This window comes from Neomonachus schauinslandi, chromosome 2 (assembly GCF_002201575.2).
Source record: "Neomonachus schauinslandi chromosome 2, ASM220157v2, whole genome shotgun sequence".
Classification (NCBI taxonomy): domain Eukaryota; kingdom Metazoa; phylum Chordata; class Mammalia; order Carnivora; family Phocidae; genus Neomonachus; species Neomonachus schauinslandi.
The window spans coordinates 191,598,396-191,615,795 of record NC_058404.1 but is presented as its reverse complement, the minus strand read 5'-3'; the positions used below and the strand labels follow the sequence as shown (position 1 = coordinate 191,615,795).

The 17,400-nt window shown below is 44.0% G+C and overlaps 1 protein-coding gene across 2 annotated transcripts in view; it reads right to left on the bottom strand.

Annotated features, from left to right (window-relative positions):
• The window catches only part of PROM1 (prominin 1), a 101,275-nt gene extending 85,981 nt beyond the window's left edge, over positions 1–15,294 (bottom strand). For both annotated transcript variants that reach the window (XM_021679384.1, XM_021679385.1), the window contains exon 1: positions 14,973–15,294. In XM_021679384.1, the coding sequence (XP_021535059.1) occupies positions 14,973–15,192 (220 nt within the window). In that variant the 5' untranslated portion in view covers positions 15,193–15,294. The remainder of the gene's footprint in view (positions 1–14,972) is intronic.
• Between the last annotated feature and the right edge of the window lie 2,106 nt (positions 15,295–17,400).

Below are 17,400 nucleotides of genomic sequence, written 5' to 3'. Positions count from 1 at the left end.
AAAGCAAGCAATGCAATGTCGGAAAAGGCACGTGGAAAAGATCTAAAATCCATGAGTAATAACTGGACTTGAACCTACATATCAAAAGTTAAAATCATCCTACTTATTTTCCTTCCTAGACTTCTTGGAAGTAGAACTTACAAAGCGAGGTGCACTGCGTGATCCCACTAAAAGATATCATGCAATAGCCTAGTCTAAAAGCATGCATGACAAAAAGAGTAAGATCCTGAAATCAGACAGACCTGAGTCCAAACTTCTGCTCTGCCCACTCACAAGCTGTGTGATCCTGGCTAAGGGCGTTCCTCTCTCTGAGCATCTATTTGCACATATGTAATAGAGAGATGATATCTGCCTTACAAGACACTAGACAACATCATTAATATTTTTTTGCATTACTAATGTAGGATTAAACTGGATCAACCTTTATGGAGTGCAACTGGGCAACATCTATCATGGGTGCAAATTCATGAAATTGTAAGTTAACCTGGCAATTCTATTTCTAGAAGTATATCCTCCATACGTGAGTTGCACATTTATGAAATAATTAAAGTGATTTATAACAGTGTTTGTAGCAGTAAAATGGCGGAAATGAGTTAATCAGTAATGGACTACTTCTACAGCAATAAAAAAAGGAATGAGGAGTTAGCTCTTTATATACTAATATAAAATAATGACCAAGTTGTATGTTTAAAAAGAAAGCAAGGTGCAGGGCGCCTAGGTGGCTCAGTCATTAAGCGTCTGCCTTCGGCTCAGGTCATGATCCCAGGGTTCTGGAATCGAGTCCCACATCGGGCTCCCTGCTCGGCGGGAAGCCTGTTTCTCTGTCTCCCACCCTCCCTGCTTGTGTTCCCTCTCTCGCTGTTTCTCTCTCTCTGTTAAAAAATAAATAAAATCTTAAAAAAAAAAAAAGGTGCCAAATAATACATACAATACGTTATCACTTGTGAAGAACAGACCATGTACACATTTTTTGCTTGTGTATGTAGAAAAGACGTCTGAAAAGACACAGACACACAAATGCATGCACAAAACTGGTAACAGCAATCATCTGTAAAGAAGCTAGCTGGGTGGCTGAGAACCAAGAAGGGGACAGAAGCTTCACATTGTATATCTTTTTGTACTTTTAAATTTGGAGCCACATAAATATATTGCCTATTCAAAAAATGAAGTATTTTTAAGATTCAGTGAGATACTGGAGCAAATCAAAGTGGAAAATACCAATAATTCAGCTGGAAAATAAGCCAAGGCAAAAAAAGGGAAGTTCTTTGCAAAATGAAATATAAATGTATAAAAGGATATGACTCACCAGTGATTAAAGATACACAAATTAAACCATGGTTTTTTTTTTCCTATAACGTGTCAGACTTGCAACGATAAAAAATCTTAATAACCAGAGTTGGAAAAATGTGTGGGTGAGCTCACATTTTCATGCACTAATAATACTGGGAGTGCAAATCGGTATACAAATTAGGGAACCACTTGGTAATATCAATCAAAATTTTAAATACACATACCATTTGCCACAGCAATTCCTTATCTAGAGGTTCTTCCTATTGGATTTACTTGCCCAAGTATGCAAAGCTAGACATTCAAGAGCAGTCTTTGTAGCAGTGTTTGAATAGCAAAAAGAACTGGTAACCTTAATATCCACCAAAAACAGTGAAATGCATTGTCTAATCAATGGAACACTGTATAGCAGATGAGGAAAGAGACCTAAATACCATCACTAGGGAACAGAATAAACACAACGTGGCTTACTCATACAATAGGATGTTGGTACAACTCAAATGAATGGATTAGAATTGATGGGTTTCAACATGAATAGAAACCCAAAACTTGGGGCGCCTGAGTGGCTCAGTCAGTTAAGTGCCTGCCTTCGGCTCAGGTAATGATCCCGGGGTCCTGGGATCAAGCCCTATGTCGGGTTCCCTGCTCAGTGGGGAGCCTGCTTCCCCTCTCCCTCTGCCTCTCTCCCTCTCTCTCTTGCTCTCTCTCTCTCTCGCTCTATCAAATAAATAAATGAAATCTTTAAAAAAAGAAACCCAAAACTTAACAGCGAGTTAAAAACAACAACAAGCAGACACAAAACAAGACTCACACACAAAACAATATTTTTTGGATATGTATAGTGAGTACATAAAAACCTGCCCTGAGAAGAAATAGTGTCTGTGGAGAAGAAAAGGAGGGAAGGCAGGAGGGGAAGGGGATGGGGATGGTATGTAAAGGGGATTCCGATTTTGTCAATTATGTTTTCTATCTTTTATTCAAAACAATCTGACTACTTATTTATTCTGGGAGCATGAGAAAACTACCAATGTTTTATAAATTTTTTTTTCTCTGTACTTTCCTGCATTTTGTGAAGTTAAAGAGAAATGAAATGGATATCTAGAATAATCTATCAGATATATTAAGTTTGAAAAGCAAGGGACAAAGAGCATGTTGAATAATTCCTTTAAAAAAATGTGTGTGTGTGTAAAACATTTTGTAGATGTTTATTTTCAGAGTCTAGAACACAGCCCGGTACTTGGTAAGCACTCACCAAATACCTACTGAATGAATGAATGAATGAAGAAATGAATGAATAGGTACATGCAAAACTTGTTAGTAATCATGACCTTTAAATGTTATTTGCTTTTTTTAAAAAAATATTTTATTTATTTATTTGAGAAAGAGAGAGCAAGCACATGAAGGGGGTGAGGGGCAGAGGGAGAAGCAGACTCCCTGTTGAGCAGGGAGCCCGATGTGGGGCTCCATCCGGGGCTCTAGGATCATGACCCAAGCTGAAGGCAGATGCTTAACCGACTGAGCCACCCAAGCACCTTGTTATTGCTTTTAAAGTGTATATATTGCTTTTATATTTAAAAATAAAATTAGCTTTAAATTATTTTAATAAATACTGGGCATGAGAGCAATGTATATAATTGGACTCATGCAGTGATTTGAATTTAATTCAATATTTATTCCTTCTCAGTCCAGGTATCTCCAGGACTTCTGGTCACCTTTAGTCTGGATCACACATGATGTTCCTCACATCGTAGCTGTTCCTTGCTCTCAAGCTATTCACAGATATTTAATCACTGTTAAGTTTGGGAATCCTTTTGGCTAAAAAATTATAAACTTGAGTTTTCCCATGAAAGTAAAAAAGCAGTAGCCTCAGAGATAAAGTAATAAGTGTCCAAAATACATAGAGCTATCATAAAGTCCATGCACTTTGAATTCTACAGTAAAAATGGAGCCACCCACTGCAACTCAGGTATGTAAAGTGAAGCATTAGGATTCCAAGAAAGCAGAGCTGCATTAACAGCTGACAACACAAGAACAAAAGAAAAAAGTCGCAAAGCTGACTGTAAGGGAAGTTATAGAAGAAAATTATAAAGTAGAGCAACATGCTCTAGAAAGACACACAGCCCCGAGGGTTTTACTGTATAATAGCTCAGTGGTATCATCATGACAGCAGTATTTCAAGAAAGTACACATAGCAAGTGCTCAACTTTTGTGAATAAATAAAGAAATTTGGTAGGGAGGGAAAAGTAGAATGTTTTTTCAAGTTCAAAAATACCAAAACAAAAGCAAGAGATTACGAAGGATCTCTGGAGTGCCAGGCAGTGCTGGCATCAATAAATTTATAATCTAGGACTGCAAACTATCAAGAGGCAGTGTTAAACATGGAACAGTGGGAGTGTGCAAGTGATATAGAAAGAGTACGGACAAAATAAGGAGTTGAGAGGTTCCAGATTTCCAGAATAGGGATCACACGGGAAAGGTTTTAAAGAAACAACAGGACTTTTGCCAGGAGGCAAGGGAACGAGGTGTCTGATCTTGAAGGGGCTTGGGGCCTCACGTCATGCAGGGACTGCAGTGAACAAAGAGCAGGTAGAGAGGAATGACCTGTGAAAATGCTTTAAACCTCTGGCCTCCAACAAGCAATGCCAGGTTTTCTTTTAAGCGCTCATGGAGGCGGGAGCTCCTTCCAGCGGATACTATGTCATGTGGTTGTAGACTGGCAGAGAGACCCATTTATACTAGTAATTTCTCCTTTTTTCCCCCATTTCAGCACATCTTGTTGAATCTTCATGAATGAAATGATGCTGTGCCACAGATCATAAATGTATAAATGCACATTGAGACCTGGGGAGCTAACCCCCACTTTCCAGCTGCCCAGACCACCCAGCCATCAGGTCCTTACCTCAGAACACATGGTAGTGCACCGTCGAGCACCATGAAGTGACCGCCTCTGCCAGGCACACGTGGCCCTCTGCAACACCAGATCACATATCTGCTTACTGGGTGCATGCATTTGCTAAGCCTGTGGCAACCAGACGTCACAAATGGAGTGGCTTAAAACACAGGAATGTATTGTCTCGCAGTTCTGGGGGCAGAAGTCCAAGATCAAGGAGCGGACAGGGCCACGCTTCCTCCAAAGGTTCTCGGTCTCTCCTAGCTTCTGGCAGTTCCTTGGCTTGTGGAAACATCCCTCCAGTCTTCACCTGGCATCCTCCCTGTGTCTATATCTGTCTCCCAATTTCCCCTCATAAGGACACGAGTATTTTGGACACATTACTTTATCTCTGAGGCTACTGCTTTTTTACTTTCATGGGAAAACTCAAGTTTATAACAGGGTTAGGGGTCCACCCTACTCCAGTATGGTCTCATCTTAACTACTGGCATCTGCAACAACCCTGTCTCCAAATGAGGTCACATTCTGAGGTACCAGGGGTTAGGATGTCAACTTCAACCCAAAACACTCAATTTGCGGGTGCCTGGGTGGCTCAGTTGGTTAAGCAACTGCCTTCGGCTCAGGTCATGATCCTGGAGTCCCGGGATCGAGTCCCGCATCGGGCTCCCTGCTCAGCAGGGAGTCTGCTTCTCCCTCTCCCGCTCCCCCCTCTTGTGCTCTCTCTCTCTCTCTCAAATAAAGTAAATAAAATCTTTAAAAAAATTAAATTAAATTAAAAACAAACACTCAATTTGCTCCCAAACTTCTGTCTCTTTATTTATAATAAGTTCAATGTGTAATTAAATATTACACAAACTGAGGAAATAGGCACATAAAAAGAATGAGCACAGAAAATGAAATATTCTATAAAGACTTAATAAAGACCAGCCAATTAGATGAAATCACGTGTGAGTCAACTGTAAAAGTTTTTGGGAAGAAAAAGCAAACTAAAAATACACAATTCTGAACTCTTAAGTGTTTTCTTTGAATTCAAAGAAATCAAAACAAAGAAGCCAAATTACAGAGGATACATTTTGGCTGCTATTTCATATCAGAAACACTAATCATGAAACTTCAAACAATTAGCTCATGCTAAAAAAAAAAAGTTTTCAGTCTTGGCTCTACATCAAAAGGTTGGTGAATGAATGTGTCAAGTTCCTTGTTTAAAAAACTTTTCTAGTTCAGGCAACACCCTAACAGGGACAGACCTGGAAAGATGTCTATGAAATACTACTAAGTGAACACTTGCTGTTACGGAACATGCAAAGTATTCCATTTTGTTCCCTAAGATTTTTAATAGACCTGAAAGCATGTTTGCAAACAACATTGAAAGGACTGGACCCGTTATGAATGAATGCAACTAGACAGTGATCATCAGTGCTGCCAACATCACAAAAAGGGGGACAACCAGACAGATAGTATCCGTATCCTGGTGCAAATGTACAATACCACCTATAAAGTGCCTTTGTCCCCAGAATGAACTTGTATCTGATCTTTATAGGATATGCAGAAGACAGAGAAGTATGTTAAGAACACCATGAAAATGGAATCAGCGAAGTTCAGCCTATAAGAAATAATACAGGGAAAATAACTAGGTTCTTCAGCAAAAAAATTGCAAGGAGGAAAAAGACCTAGAGGTGCATCCTAGAAATTAAACAGAGACAGGAGACGTATCAACCTATTGCAATACATGGACATTATTTGGATCCCAATTCAGCCAAACTGTATTAAAAAATTACATTTATAAGACAATCAAGAAATCCGAACACTTCGATACTTTATTATATTGAAGAACTATTGTTGACTTTCTACAGTGTAAAATCCAGCATCTTTATTTTTAGGCATAGGTACTGAAATATTTACAGATGATATGAAAGAAAGACTGAGACTTGCTTCAGAATGAAGGAGATGAGTAGGAGGGACAGGTAGAGGTAGAAACCAAACAAAATTGATCATGAGTTGAAAGTTACTGAAGTGGGCGCCTGGGTGGCTCAGATGGTTAAGCATCTGCCTTCGGCTCAGGTCATGATCCCCAGGGTCCCGGGATCGAGTTCCGCATCGGGCTCCCTGCTCCTTGGGAGCCTGCTTCTCTCTCTGCCTCTCTCTCTCTGTCTCTCATGAATAAATAAAATCTTAAAAAAAAAAAGAAAGAAAGTTACTGAAGCTTGGGTGATGGGAAATGAAAGCTCATCAGAAGGCCTTTGGGAGGTAATTAGGTTTAGATGAGGCCTGGAGGTGGAGCCCTCATGATGGGGTTAGTACTTTATAAGAAGAGGAAGAGACCTATGTGCATGTGGGCTCTCTCTCCTCCACGTGAAGATACAGCGAGAAGGCTCAAACCAAGAAAAACGACTCTCGCCAGACACTAAATCTCCTGCACCTTGATCTTGGACTTCCAGCTTCCATCATGGTGAGAAATAAAACGCTGTTTATGCCCCCCAGGCTGTGGTATTTTGTGACGGCCGCCCAAGCTGACTAAACAGGCCCCAACTGGAAACCTCCCAAATGCCAAGCCAGGGGGATAGATAAATAAATTACAGTATATTCATGTGATAGAAGAGTATGCAACAGCAAAAATGAATATTTCCAGCCATATGCAACAATCTGGGTGACTCCTACAAATAAAATATTGTGCAAAAGAGGGCAGAAAACAAAGCGTATGTACTGCGTCCCAGCAGGTGTAACTCATCTATGCCACTGAAGGGCAGGAGACGGGTTACCCTTGGGATGAGTTGGGGGATAATGAGCAGGAAAGAAGACAGGGTTCTTCTGGGAGCTTGTTCTTTTCCTTGATCTGGGGGCTGGTTACACAGATGTATGCAGTTTGTGAAAAGTCATCAAGTTGTAGATGTAGGTGCACTTTTCGGTATGCATATTATGCTTCAACATAAAAATATTTTAAATATTTTTTAAATTAAAAGAAAGACTTTGATTTAGTAGATATGGGGTGGGACCTAAGAATCTGTATTTCTAATAAGCTTCCAGGTGATGTTGATGCTGTTGTTCCAAATGTCACATCTGGGGTAGCACTGAGCTAGGCCACTCGTGTCCAAGTGCCTGAGAATTTCCAGGAGCACGTTCAGTGGACAATGTATACTCAATATGACCTTCCTCCTTAGCTTAGGTGAGGGCAACAGGTCTACTGAGTGATGCCCGCCCTTCACTGTCTACAGAGCCTCATGGGAGATGTGTTGGCTTCTCCCCAGGCTCATGGCCTGACAATCTCCCAGGCATGCAGGGCTCTAGCCTTGGTGTTCTCCAGGCCATATCCTATGAATCTCTGTCTCAACTCGCATCAATCAGGCCTCTACCTAAGCACCTGGAATGCTCTCCTCTGCTTCCTGAACCCTTCCACACCCTATGGCTCAGTTCAATTGCTACTTCCTCCATGAAGCCTTCTATTGGCCCCATCATGACTAATCCCTCCTCGGGACAGCCATGAGCCCACTTGACCATGAGCAAGGACAGCCGACCCTGCACCACAGCCCACTACGGAGGTGGAGATCTCCTCCCTCAATGTCAGCCTTTTGAGAACAGAGATACTCAGTCAAGGCCATCTCTGCCCAAACAGCACCAGGCTTGGCACGCAGTAGGAGCTCACTACATATTTGCAGGATTAAAATATGAGTGCTTGGAATCAAATAGTCAGGTTTGACTCTGGTTCCATTTTTTAGAAATAGGGCTTTGGTCACATTATTTGATATCGCTGGGCTGCTGGGGAGAACTAAAGAAGGGTGTGTGTGTTGAAAGGTGGCCTTCAAAAAGCCATGTCCAAGTCCTGACCCCAGGAACCTGTGAGAGGGACCTTATTTGGAAAAACGGGTCTTTGCTGACATAATTAAGTTAAGGATCTTGAGACGATATCATCCTGGATATAGGGTGAGCCCTAAATCCAATGGCAGGTGTCCTTATAAGAGAAGGTCAGTGACACAGAAGGGGGCTGTGTGAAGAGAGGCAGAGATTAGAACACCTAGAGCCACTAGAAGCTGAAAGAAGCAAAGATTCTCCCTTAGAGCCTTCAGAGAGAGCGTGGCCCTGCCAATATCTTGACTTTGGACGTCTGGCCCTCAGAACGCAGAAAGAATAAATCTCTGCTGTTTTAAACCACCCAGTTTGCGATCATTTGTTAGGGCAGCTCTAGGAAACCAGAAGAGTGGGAGTCAAATAAATACTTGGTCTTTTGTCTGTGTGATCATCAAAGTCTGACATTAGTTCAAAAGCTTTTAATGAATATGAATTTTATACATTCAAATTTTATTTGACAAACACACAGCACTTAATGTATGTTAGACACTGTTTTAGTTGCTTTGCAAACACTATTTCTTCAAATATTATGACGCCCCCAAAAGTACCATGATTATTTATTTTTTTCTTGAGAGAGAAACAGAGAGAGAGCAGGGAGAGGGGCAGAGAGAGACAATCTCAAGCAGACTCCATGCCCAGCATGGAGCCCAACGTGGGGTTCTATCTCATGACCCTGAGATCATGACCTGAGCAGAAATCAAGAGTCGAATGCTCAACCCCCTGAGCCACGCAAGCACCCCGAAAAGTACCGTGACTATTTCCGTCATTTTACAGAGGGAAAACTAAGAAAGAGTTTAAGTAACTTGCCCAAGGTTACAGAGCTAGTAAAGGAGCCAGGATCCAAACCCAGGCAGTGGCTCCAGAGTGTGAGTTCTTCACCACAGCTCAAGTACTGGGCTCATCCCCGAATCTAGATCCCCTTCAAGCAGAAGATACGTGGTGAGCCTGCTTGGCCTACCACCTCTCCTGCTAATGTTCACCCCACGGCGCAGTTCAGACCCAGCACCACCTTCCCTGTACAGACCACACTTCACAGCTACTCTCCAAGCACAAATTGTAGGACTTCTCTTCCGCTCAATGCCAGTGGACAAGCGGCGTTTAATTCCACATTGGCTCCGTCCAGCAGATGCTCCAGTGGCCTCTCTTTATTTACGTTCGTACTTAATCTCGCATTTCCTGCATGTACTTAGAGGATTCCTAAAAGGACATCACCGCTGGAGACTAGAGGAGTGGGGAGCTTTTCTTGTGTCTTTTTGTGGGCTTGGCACACATGTCCCAGAAAAGCATAGCCTGCCTCTGTTGATTACACGCATAAAGTCAGGAGCACGTTCCAGCAGGACCTTGTAGACAACGTTACGGGAATATGCTCAATAGGACTGGGTTTTCCGTTTAGCTGCAAAAGCTGTTCTATGAAGCAGAAGACACGTGAGATGGATTAGAGCAGTGCCCGTTACAGTCTAGGGACGTGTCACCTCCCCCCCAAACCCGCCCCACGCTTACAGGTCACTGGGGACATATGAATGCAATCTGTACAGCAGATCTCCTCCATAGAGGCAACATGGTGCAGCATTTGGGGGCAAAGTCATGGGCCCTGGGTCAAACCCTGAGTTGACCCCCTGTCCATCAGTGTGTGCGACCTTGGGACAGTCCCCGAGTCTCTTGAGTTCCTGATGAGCAAATACAAGCAGCAACTATGAGCCTGGAAAATAAAGCCTGGATTCCAACCCTGCCTCCACCACGACCCCAAATTGTTGTGGACCTCAACTTCCTCTTCTGTAAAATAAGAATAATAGTACCTAGCTCATAGAGTTACTGAGTTGTTCAAATCCCGGAAGCAGGCACACGATAGCTGTTTGCTCTTACATAAATTAGGATGACAGGTGATGACAGTTGAACCCTGCCCAGCACAGTGAGTGACACCTGGGAGGAAGGATCACTAGATATTAGTTCTTTCCCTCAGTGACCTTATCTATGGCCAGGGCCATTGCCAATATGAGTGCTGTTATCTAAAGGAGACAATGCTGGCTTTGTTTGAATTAAGTAAGAACACACAGGTGTTGGATATAATAAAACATCCTGATTCGCAGTGGACAATGGCAAAGACACGCCTACTGGGCTATCCGCCCAGCCATCCCCTTTCCTGGGAAGCACCTCCCTACCTGTGGCGCCATGGAGACAGTGACGACACCCAGTGTCAGGCCCCGAGGTGTGACCGTGGCCACCATTACTCAGTGGGTCTGTGGTTGGTGACTGGCCCAGGCAGGACTGGAACTGGGGCTTGGGACTTAAAGAGAAGAACCCCCAACCGTTCTCCAGGAAGTTGGCTTGAATTCTGCGATGCTGGCATCCTGGTTCTCTGCCACGAGGATGGCAGGAGTGGAGGATCCCAGAGGGAGGGGGGATGGGAAGGCGGAGGTGCAAAGGGATTGGGTGCAGAGAGGAGCCAAGGTGGGAGGCAAGGAGGTCCCAGAGTGAGCGCCAGTCCCGGCGGCTGGGTAGCACGAGGTAACCGGAAGGCATGATGATAAACTCCTTTTTGACACCTTAGCTAACAGGTTTCTGTTATCTGCAACAGAGGGAACTCGCACTTACTGCAACAACCTGCCCGGATCTCATACTCGGCAGAGGACAAGCTTCGCCCTTCCCTCCTCCCACCTCCTGCTCACCCAGCTCTGCTTTGGCACCTGCCAAAATCAGATTAACCCAGAACGCTGTTAGAAACAGGTCAACCGGTCTAAAAATCTCATTTAAAAATACACCCAAAACAGAGCAGAGAATAATTTTAGAGACTTTCTATAAAAATAAAAGCAGAAGATGCCTTTTTTTCACTTGCTCCAATAGAATAGCTCTGGTCTGGGTCACGATTTATACCAAATTCATCACAGACACATGAAATTGAAAAGGCACTGTTTACCATCCACACGAGATAATCTTCTGCAACACACACTCTTAGTGTGCAGAAATTACCATTTTTTATAGCAGCCTGCAGACCTTTTTAAAGCACTGTGGTAAAGTAAAAGGGAAAGAAATGAGCCACAAGGTAAGCTGTGGAATATAGGAGAAATAACTAGTACTGGAGACAGAGGTTTCTCAATCTGCCCCAGGCTAACCATGTGCCTTGAACATGTACTCTTGTTTTGACTTAGCTTTCCAGTCTGGAAAGGGGGGTATAATAAATAGAAATAAGATGACCATTTACCACCATCATTTATCTCCCAAAGTTGTCGGGGGCTTCGAATGAGCTAACACTTCGCAAAGAATGCCTTACAGCAGATTCTGGGGACAGTGGCAAAGAACAAAGAAACAGAAGAACGAGAGCCTGTCAGACATAGATGTTTTAGTGGAGGAGTAAAGACCACACAGTAGACTAGCACTGCACCCAAACCCTGCCTTCTAGACCTGGTTCCGCGACTGTGGGGCTTGCAGGAAGACACAGCCTGCTGAACTTCAAAAGTAATGGAATGGCTTCTTACAAGGTAACTCCATAGAGAATATTCCTGATGGAGCAGCAGTAAGGACATTTTAGTGATCCCTCCTGGAGACATCTTCTTTTTCCCATGTCCCTTTCTGGCACCAATCTTGGCGTCCAATTTGGTCAATTCTTCCTCTCAAATAATAATATAACTAGCAGCTACCTTTATTGAGGATTTTTATCTGTGCCTTTCAGGCATGGTTTTAAACACAGGCTTTACATATGTCATCTCATTTAAGCTTCACAGCTAAAAGCTACAGAGTGCGTTATGATTATTGTCATATTACATCTATGAGAGCAGAGGCTCTGAAAATTAACTTGGCCAAAATCACCCAGCAGGTAATAGGCAAGAGCTAGGATTTGAACCAAAATCCTTTGAAATGAAATCCATGAAATGGATCCTGCCTCTGTTTCCCCCATCACCTTTGCCTCGTGCTAAGTTAGGTGCATTATTACCTCCCTCTGGACCACTGTAGAAGACTCTACCTCCCTATGACCTTTCCTACCAGCTGCTATCGGATTCTTTTCCCAAAACCCAATTCCCTTCCACCCTGGCTCCCAGCTCCCAGCAGGTACAGCACAGAAAGCAGGGGCTCTCAAGAAATGAACGAAACTTTGCTCATGTTGCCTCAGCTTCTTTCTCTCTATAAAACTCTCCAGCCTGCCAGTCAGGGTCTGACCCTTAGCAGACTTATTCCATGAATACCCACCTCATGGGTCCACTATGAACCACTGTCTCCTCCACTCTCTGGGCACGTGGTTCCCTGTGCCGGAAGCACCCTTCCCTCAACTCCCCCTGGTCATCCTGCCATCAACACCCTTTCTAAGTTGAATGAATAGACAAGCGACCCCTCCCGAATGTAAGCCATCACTCTCTTCTCAGTGTGTCTAAGCCCGGGACTCGGCATCCCTCTTGCAGCTTCAGACGGGGGATAGGTGTTTATGAAATGCAAAACGCGTTATGCTGTTTGGCTCAGACACAGGATATAAAGTGGAAAACTCCCCAGTCAAATAGCATGAGAAAAGGGAGCCCAGGCTCGAGGGTCCTCCCTTTCTCTTCCACTCCTGCACTGGACTGGGACTTTGCACTCAAAACACTCTACTCTCTCAAATGAAAGAATATACCTTGGGGATCATTCCCTCTGTGAAGTTGTTACTTCATAGAGGACTTGTCCAGAAGTCATCTGTTTAGGTTACTGTATTAAGTTAGTTAAGCTAATGAATAGGATTCCATTTCTCTCTCTCTCTCTCTCATTGTTGTTGTTTTTGCATCTTCAATTATGAAGATGTCTGCCTATGATCTGGAGCTCATGAAATGCAATGGTCCCAGCAGGAAAACCCTGTCTGGTATATGTCCTTTATGTGGGAAAGCACCTAAGGGTACTTTGAGACCATTATGAGATCTAGTAACTGGATGAAAGAATTTAAAAAATGGGATGGTGGGAAAAAACCAACACTCCACAATGTCCCCTATGAAATTCAATATTATATTCTTTAAGCAACCTAATGATTTTTTTTTTTTTTTTTTTTTTTTGCAAGGGGTAGTGCTACTCTGCTCTGGTCTACTGTTGAGACCTTCGGGAATTTCTTTTTCCAAAGTAATAAGTATTGATGAAGGTCAAGGGACAAGCAGTGCTAACACCCTCAGATTACAGCAGGATTTAAATTCTTTAGACACCTCCTTCTAGACTAATAATGGCGGTGGAGTTCAAAACCTGAGAATGTGTTGGATGCAGGATGCCTTTGACCTGATCGTTTGAATGCAAACTTTTAAAAATATTGCTTTCCTTTCTAAAATAAGTGTGAGGAAGCCTTCCTCTGAAACCTAGAGGGAGCAAAATAAAGCAACATATGGGAAGAGATTACAGGATTAACTAATTACATGATATGCCTTAATAACACACGGATGCTTCACAATCTTTTTGAAGACGCCATTATAAATGCATATAATACAACTGAATTCTATTCCTTTTGCATAAAAAAAAACCCAAAGAAACTAAGACTAAAAACACTAGTAGGTATTTGATTATTCAATAATATTTACACCAAGTCTACAAATAAAGGAAGAGGTATCTATTGAGAATAGTGAACTTGTATCCAACATTAATAAGTGAAATATTTTCTACTTCCATCTTTTGGATTTTCAAATTTAGTCTTTCAAGCAGGGACATAAACAGTACGTAGTATTTGTTCAGGTTCTCTTCAAGGGCAACAGGGTTCAGAGTGATTTGTTTCATTGAACTGAAATTTAAATTAACAAAAAATTGAGAACTACACTTCAAACTGTTTTGACTGCTTAATCTGAGACAAAAAATGTAAGACAATTTCAATATAAATGTATCATAATGAAAATCTATAAACTGCCCATAACATAAACAAGTATTAAAGCTCACTAAATACATTCTCTCTCCCTCTCTTTCTGTCTCTGTCTCTGTCTCTCTCTCTCTCACACACAGACACATAATCCGCTTATGAATAATAGCTGACCAGCTAAAGAAGATGATAAGGATTACTACAAATTTTATAATTTGTATATTGTATAACTTGTATTTGTATTTGATAATTTGTATATTGTATATTGTAAAATTTAAAATTTGTATATATGTGTACAAATTTTATAATTTGTATATATCATTTGTATATTGTAAACTGATACATTTGTATATCAATAATAGCATTCAAATCTTCACAGTTTAAAGAACAAGCCTAGAATAGGTCTAACATGAAGTCAATAAAAATTTAGACTGCCAAACTCTAATAGCAGATACTTCCCACAGACCATTTAAATTTTCATAATCTCTTTCCTGAAAACACATACCCGCAGACGTCCCAGGACAGGGATTAGGGCGAACAGTAGCAATACTCACCATGGGTAAGGCACCATGCCATCAGAATTCCGACAAGGGGCCATCCCTCCTTTCCTTACACTTAAATTCTTAGAACTGAAGCAAAGAGTTAGCCAGGTAAACACGGCGGGTCAGGCCTGCCCTTGTCCTCAGCAATGTGAAATTGTACTTTGTGGTGGGTCAAGGAGGGGTCAATCTGTAAGTGCTGGCCTAGCCACCAGAGGTGATTATTAACTCACCTGAGAGAATTTGCATTTTTACCCTAATTTTTACCTTTGGTTTGCACTTGAGAGTAATTCATTGCTCTCACCAGGAAAAAAAAAAAAAGAGGGAGGGGAAAAAAGATCAAGAATTGGAAAACCAGCATAGCAACATCGTTTGATTTCACTTCTTATAATCACATTCCTTGACAACCTATTCAACCTGGCACCAGTGTTCCTAACTTCTGTCTCAATACTTTCTGCTCCTGTAAACTCCAATCACTTTGAATCTTAGGCTTTAAAAAAACAATATATAAATAAAATACTGAATATAAAACATATTTACTGTCTCTTGATTAACCAACAATATCCCGTGTGCGCAGGTGAGTGTGTCTGGGGACAAACTCCATCTTTTCCCCGCAATGGGCACTTACCTTCGGGGAAAGCATTGGGCTGCACCACGCGGAGGAAGACGTGCACCATTTTAAAGAGAACGCCAATGGGCCCAGCTTTGTAAGAGTGCTTGGTCTCATAGTTCGTGGCAGGCAATTCAAATTCCAAAACATCAGAACCCTTTGTGGATGACAGCGGCCCCAGGGCGGAGGTATCCGAGCACAACTCCAGCAGCAGCAGGAAGCCTAGGAGGAGGGCCATGGCTAGCAGGGTCCCCCACGCATGAGGTAGAGCTGGGGGCCTCCGGCCTCAGAGGTTCTGGAAGCCTTGGTCGAGGCAGGAGCGTGCGTTCCTGCACAGAAGAGGCTCGGCAGCAAGCGCTGGGTGTGCGGAGTCCACTCCCTTTCCTGGCCGGGCTGGCATACAGCGAAGGGCGTCCGAGAGCCTTCTGCGGGTCCGGGTCGGGTCCGGGTCCGGGTCTGCGGCTCAAGGCACCATCCCTGGTGGGAGAGAAAGACAGCGCTCACTTCGCACGCAGCCCGCCTGCCCCAGGAGCTTCTGGAGAGAAGGCTGCAGAGCTTTAGAGCCCACGCATCAGCCTAATCCGCTGGGTGGGAGGCAAATGCAGAGCCTGCTTAGAGCTGCAGGGGCACGAAAGCCAGAAGGTCCAACCCCAGGGGCCGGACGCAGAATGCAGACCTTGATGGGTTCCGGAAACACTCTATGGTGTAGAGAAGGCTGTGCGGCCTGAGAAACAGACACTTAGCCAGCACTTGCTATGTACCCAACACTGCTGTACGTGCTGGGCGGGCTGGACCTTGTTGAAGGCATTATCCCATTTACAGATGAGGAAACCCCCCCAAAGAGGACTTCCGGGGACGTGTCCAGGTTAGGGTTGATTAATGGTGGGGTCACAATTCAAACCTGGGAGTTTGCCTTCAGAGCCCACACAAGACACCAGAACACTGTTCCTACAGAGACCTCTCTCTGGGGCTCCCCGCAGGTACCCAGAGGCCGTAGACTAGATGCCTATTTTTTTCTCCAAGCTGGTGCTGCTGTCCCCGCTTCTGGAAATATATCTTATCTGCTTTTTATTCTACTCATTTGCTCACTGACCTTGTTTCAGACATCGCCCTCTCCACCTCACCCCCAGCCCAAACTAGAAGGCCTCAAGGGCAGGAGCCAAGCTCTCTAAGGCTGGGTCACACTGGAATCTACCTTTCTAACACGTTCACCAGGTAATCCTGATGGAAACCTTCTCCCCCAAGTCACTACCTGAGAATTACGGTTCCCAGTGCTGAGAGACAGGGCGGAGGGAGATTCCCCACCACCCTTTCTGGGAGAGAGAAAGAGTCAGGAATGCGAGAGGCAGCTTTCAAGCCAGTGTCTAGCGAGGGCAAGAGACAGAGAGGGTCTCCAAAGTGGACCCTGTCCCCTTGTGTTTTGAGCCCCAGAACTGAACACAAGGTAGGGCACACAGTCGGGGCTCAGTAAGTTCCGCTGAATATAAAACTGAATAAGCCAAAATGACTGCTTTGCTTGTGCCACTGTGTGGAACGAGGTGTATCAGAACACAACATCGGAGGGGAGGTGGGGTGCGCGGCTCGGACTCCATTCTGGGGTCAGGAACACCCTGATTCTCTTCTATTTTGTACATGAGATACATACTTAGTACCTTTCAAAGTAAGGGCAGGGTGCTCCTGAAACCACTGTGAAATGGGGGAAGGAAGGTCATCAAGAAAGTGACACGTTGCACAAGGGGCCGTGATCCACTAAGTCGAAGAAAGCTCCAGACAAAAGGTGCGAATGCGTGAGCTGTTTGAGTGAAGACGTGAATTCGTATTTAATCTCCTGGATACTGCCTCATCTTCCAAGCCCTGTCCCACCCCAGTTACTTCTGCACAGAACTCCCAACAGAATGACCTAAACCCTCTCTTTATCTAACCATGGGCTGCTCTGAGCCCTTACAGCTCCCAGTGCCAACCTCGTGAACCCCGTATCAGCTTCCTGTCGGCTCTCCATCACGCCCACGGATACACCAGGACCCTGGTAATCGTTTCCAAAGGGCAGTCCCCCTTCCAGGCATGGCTGCCGCAGCCCCCTGCTCGGGCTCCGGAGCGCTCTAGCCTTCCACCGGTTCTAGTCAGAGGTCACCGCTGGGCACATTCAAACACGGGCCTGCTCTGCTCCATCTTCAAATAGTCTCCAGAGAGGACAAATGAGAAAGAAACAAAGCCAGCCAGCCTTCCGCGGCCACGCTCTGGAGGTCTCCGCGGCCACGCTCTGGAGGTCTCCGCGGCTGCCCGGGGCAGAAGAGAGAGCTGACAGGAGAGGGTGTGGGCGTTATGCAGGTGCGCTAGGACGACTCTCATGAGACCGGCAGGCAGGCTTGCACACGCACATTACGCACACCACACACACTGACAACGGCCACACACACACCACACACTAACACACACCACACACACT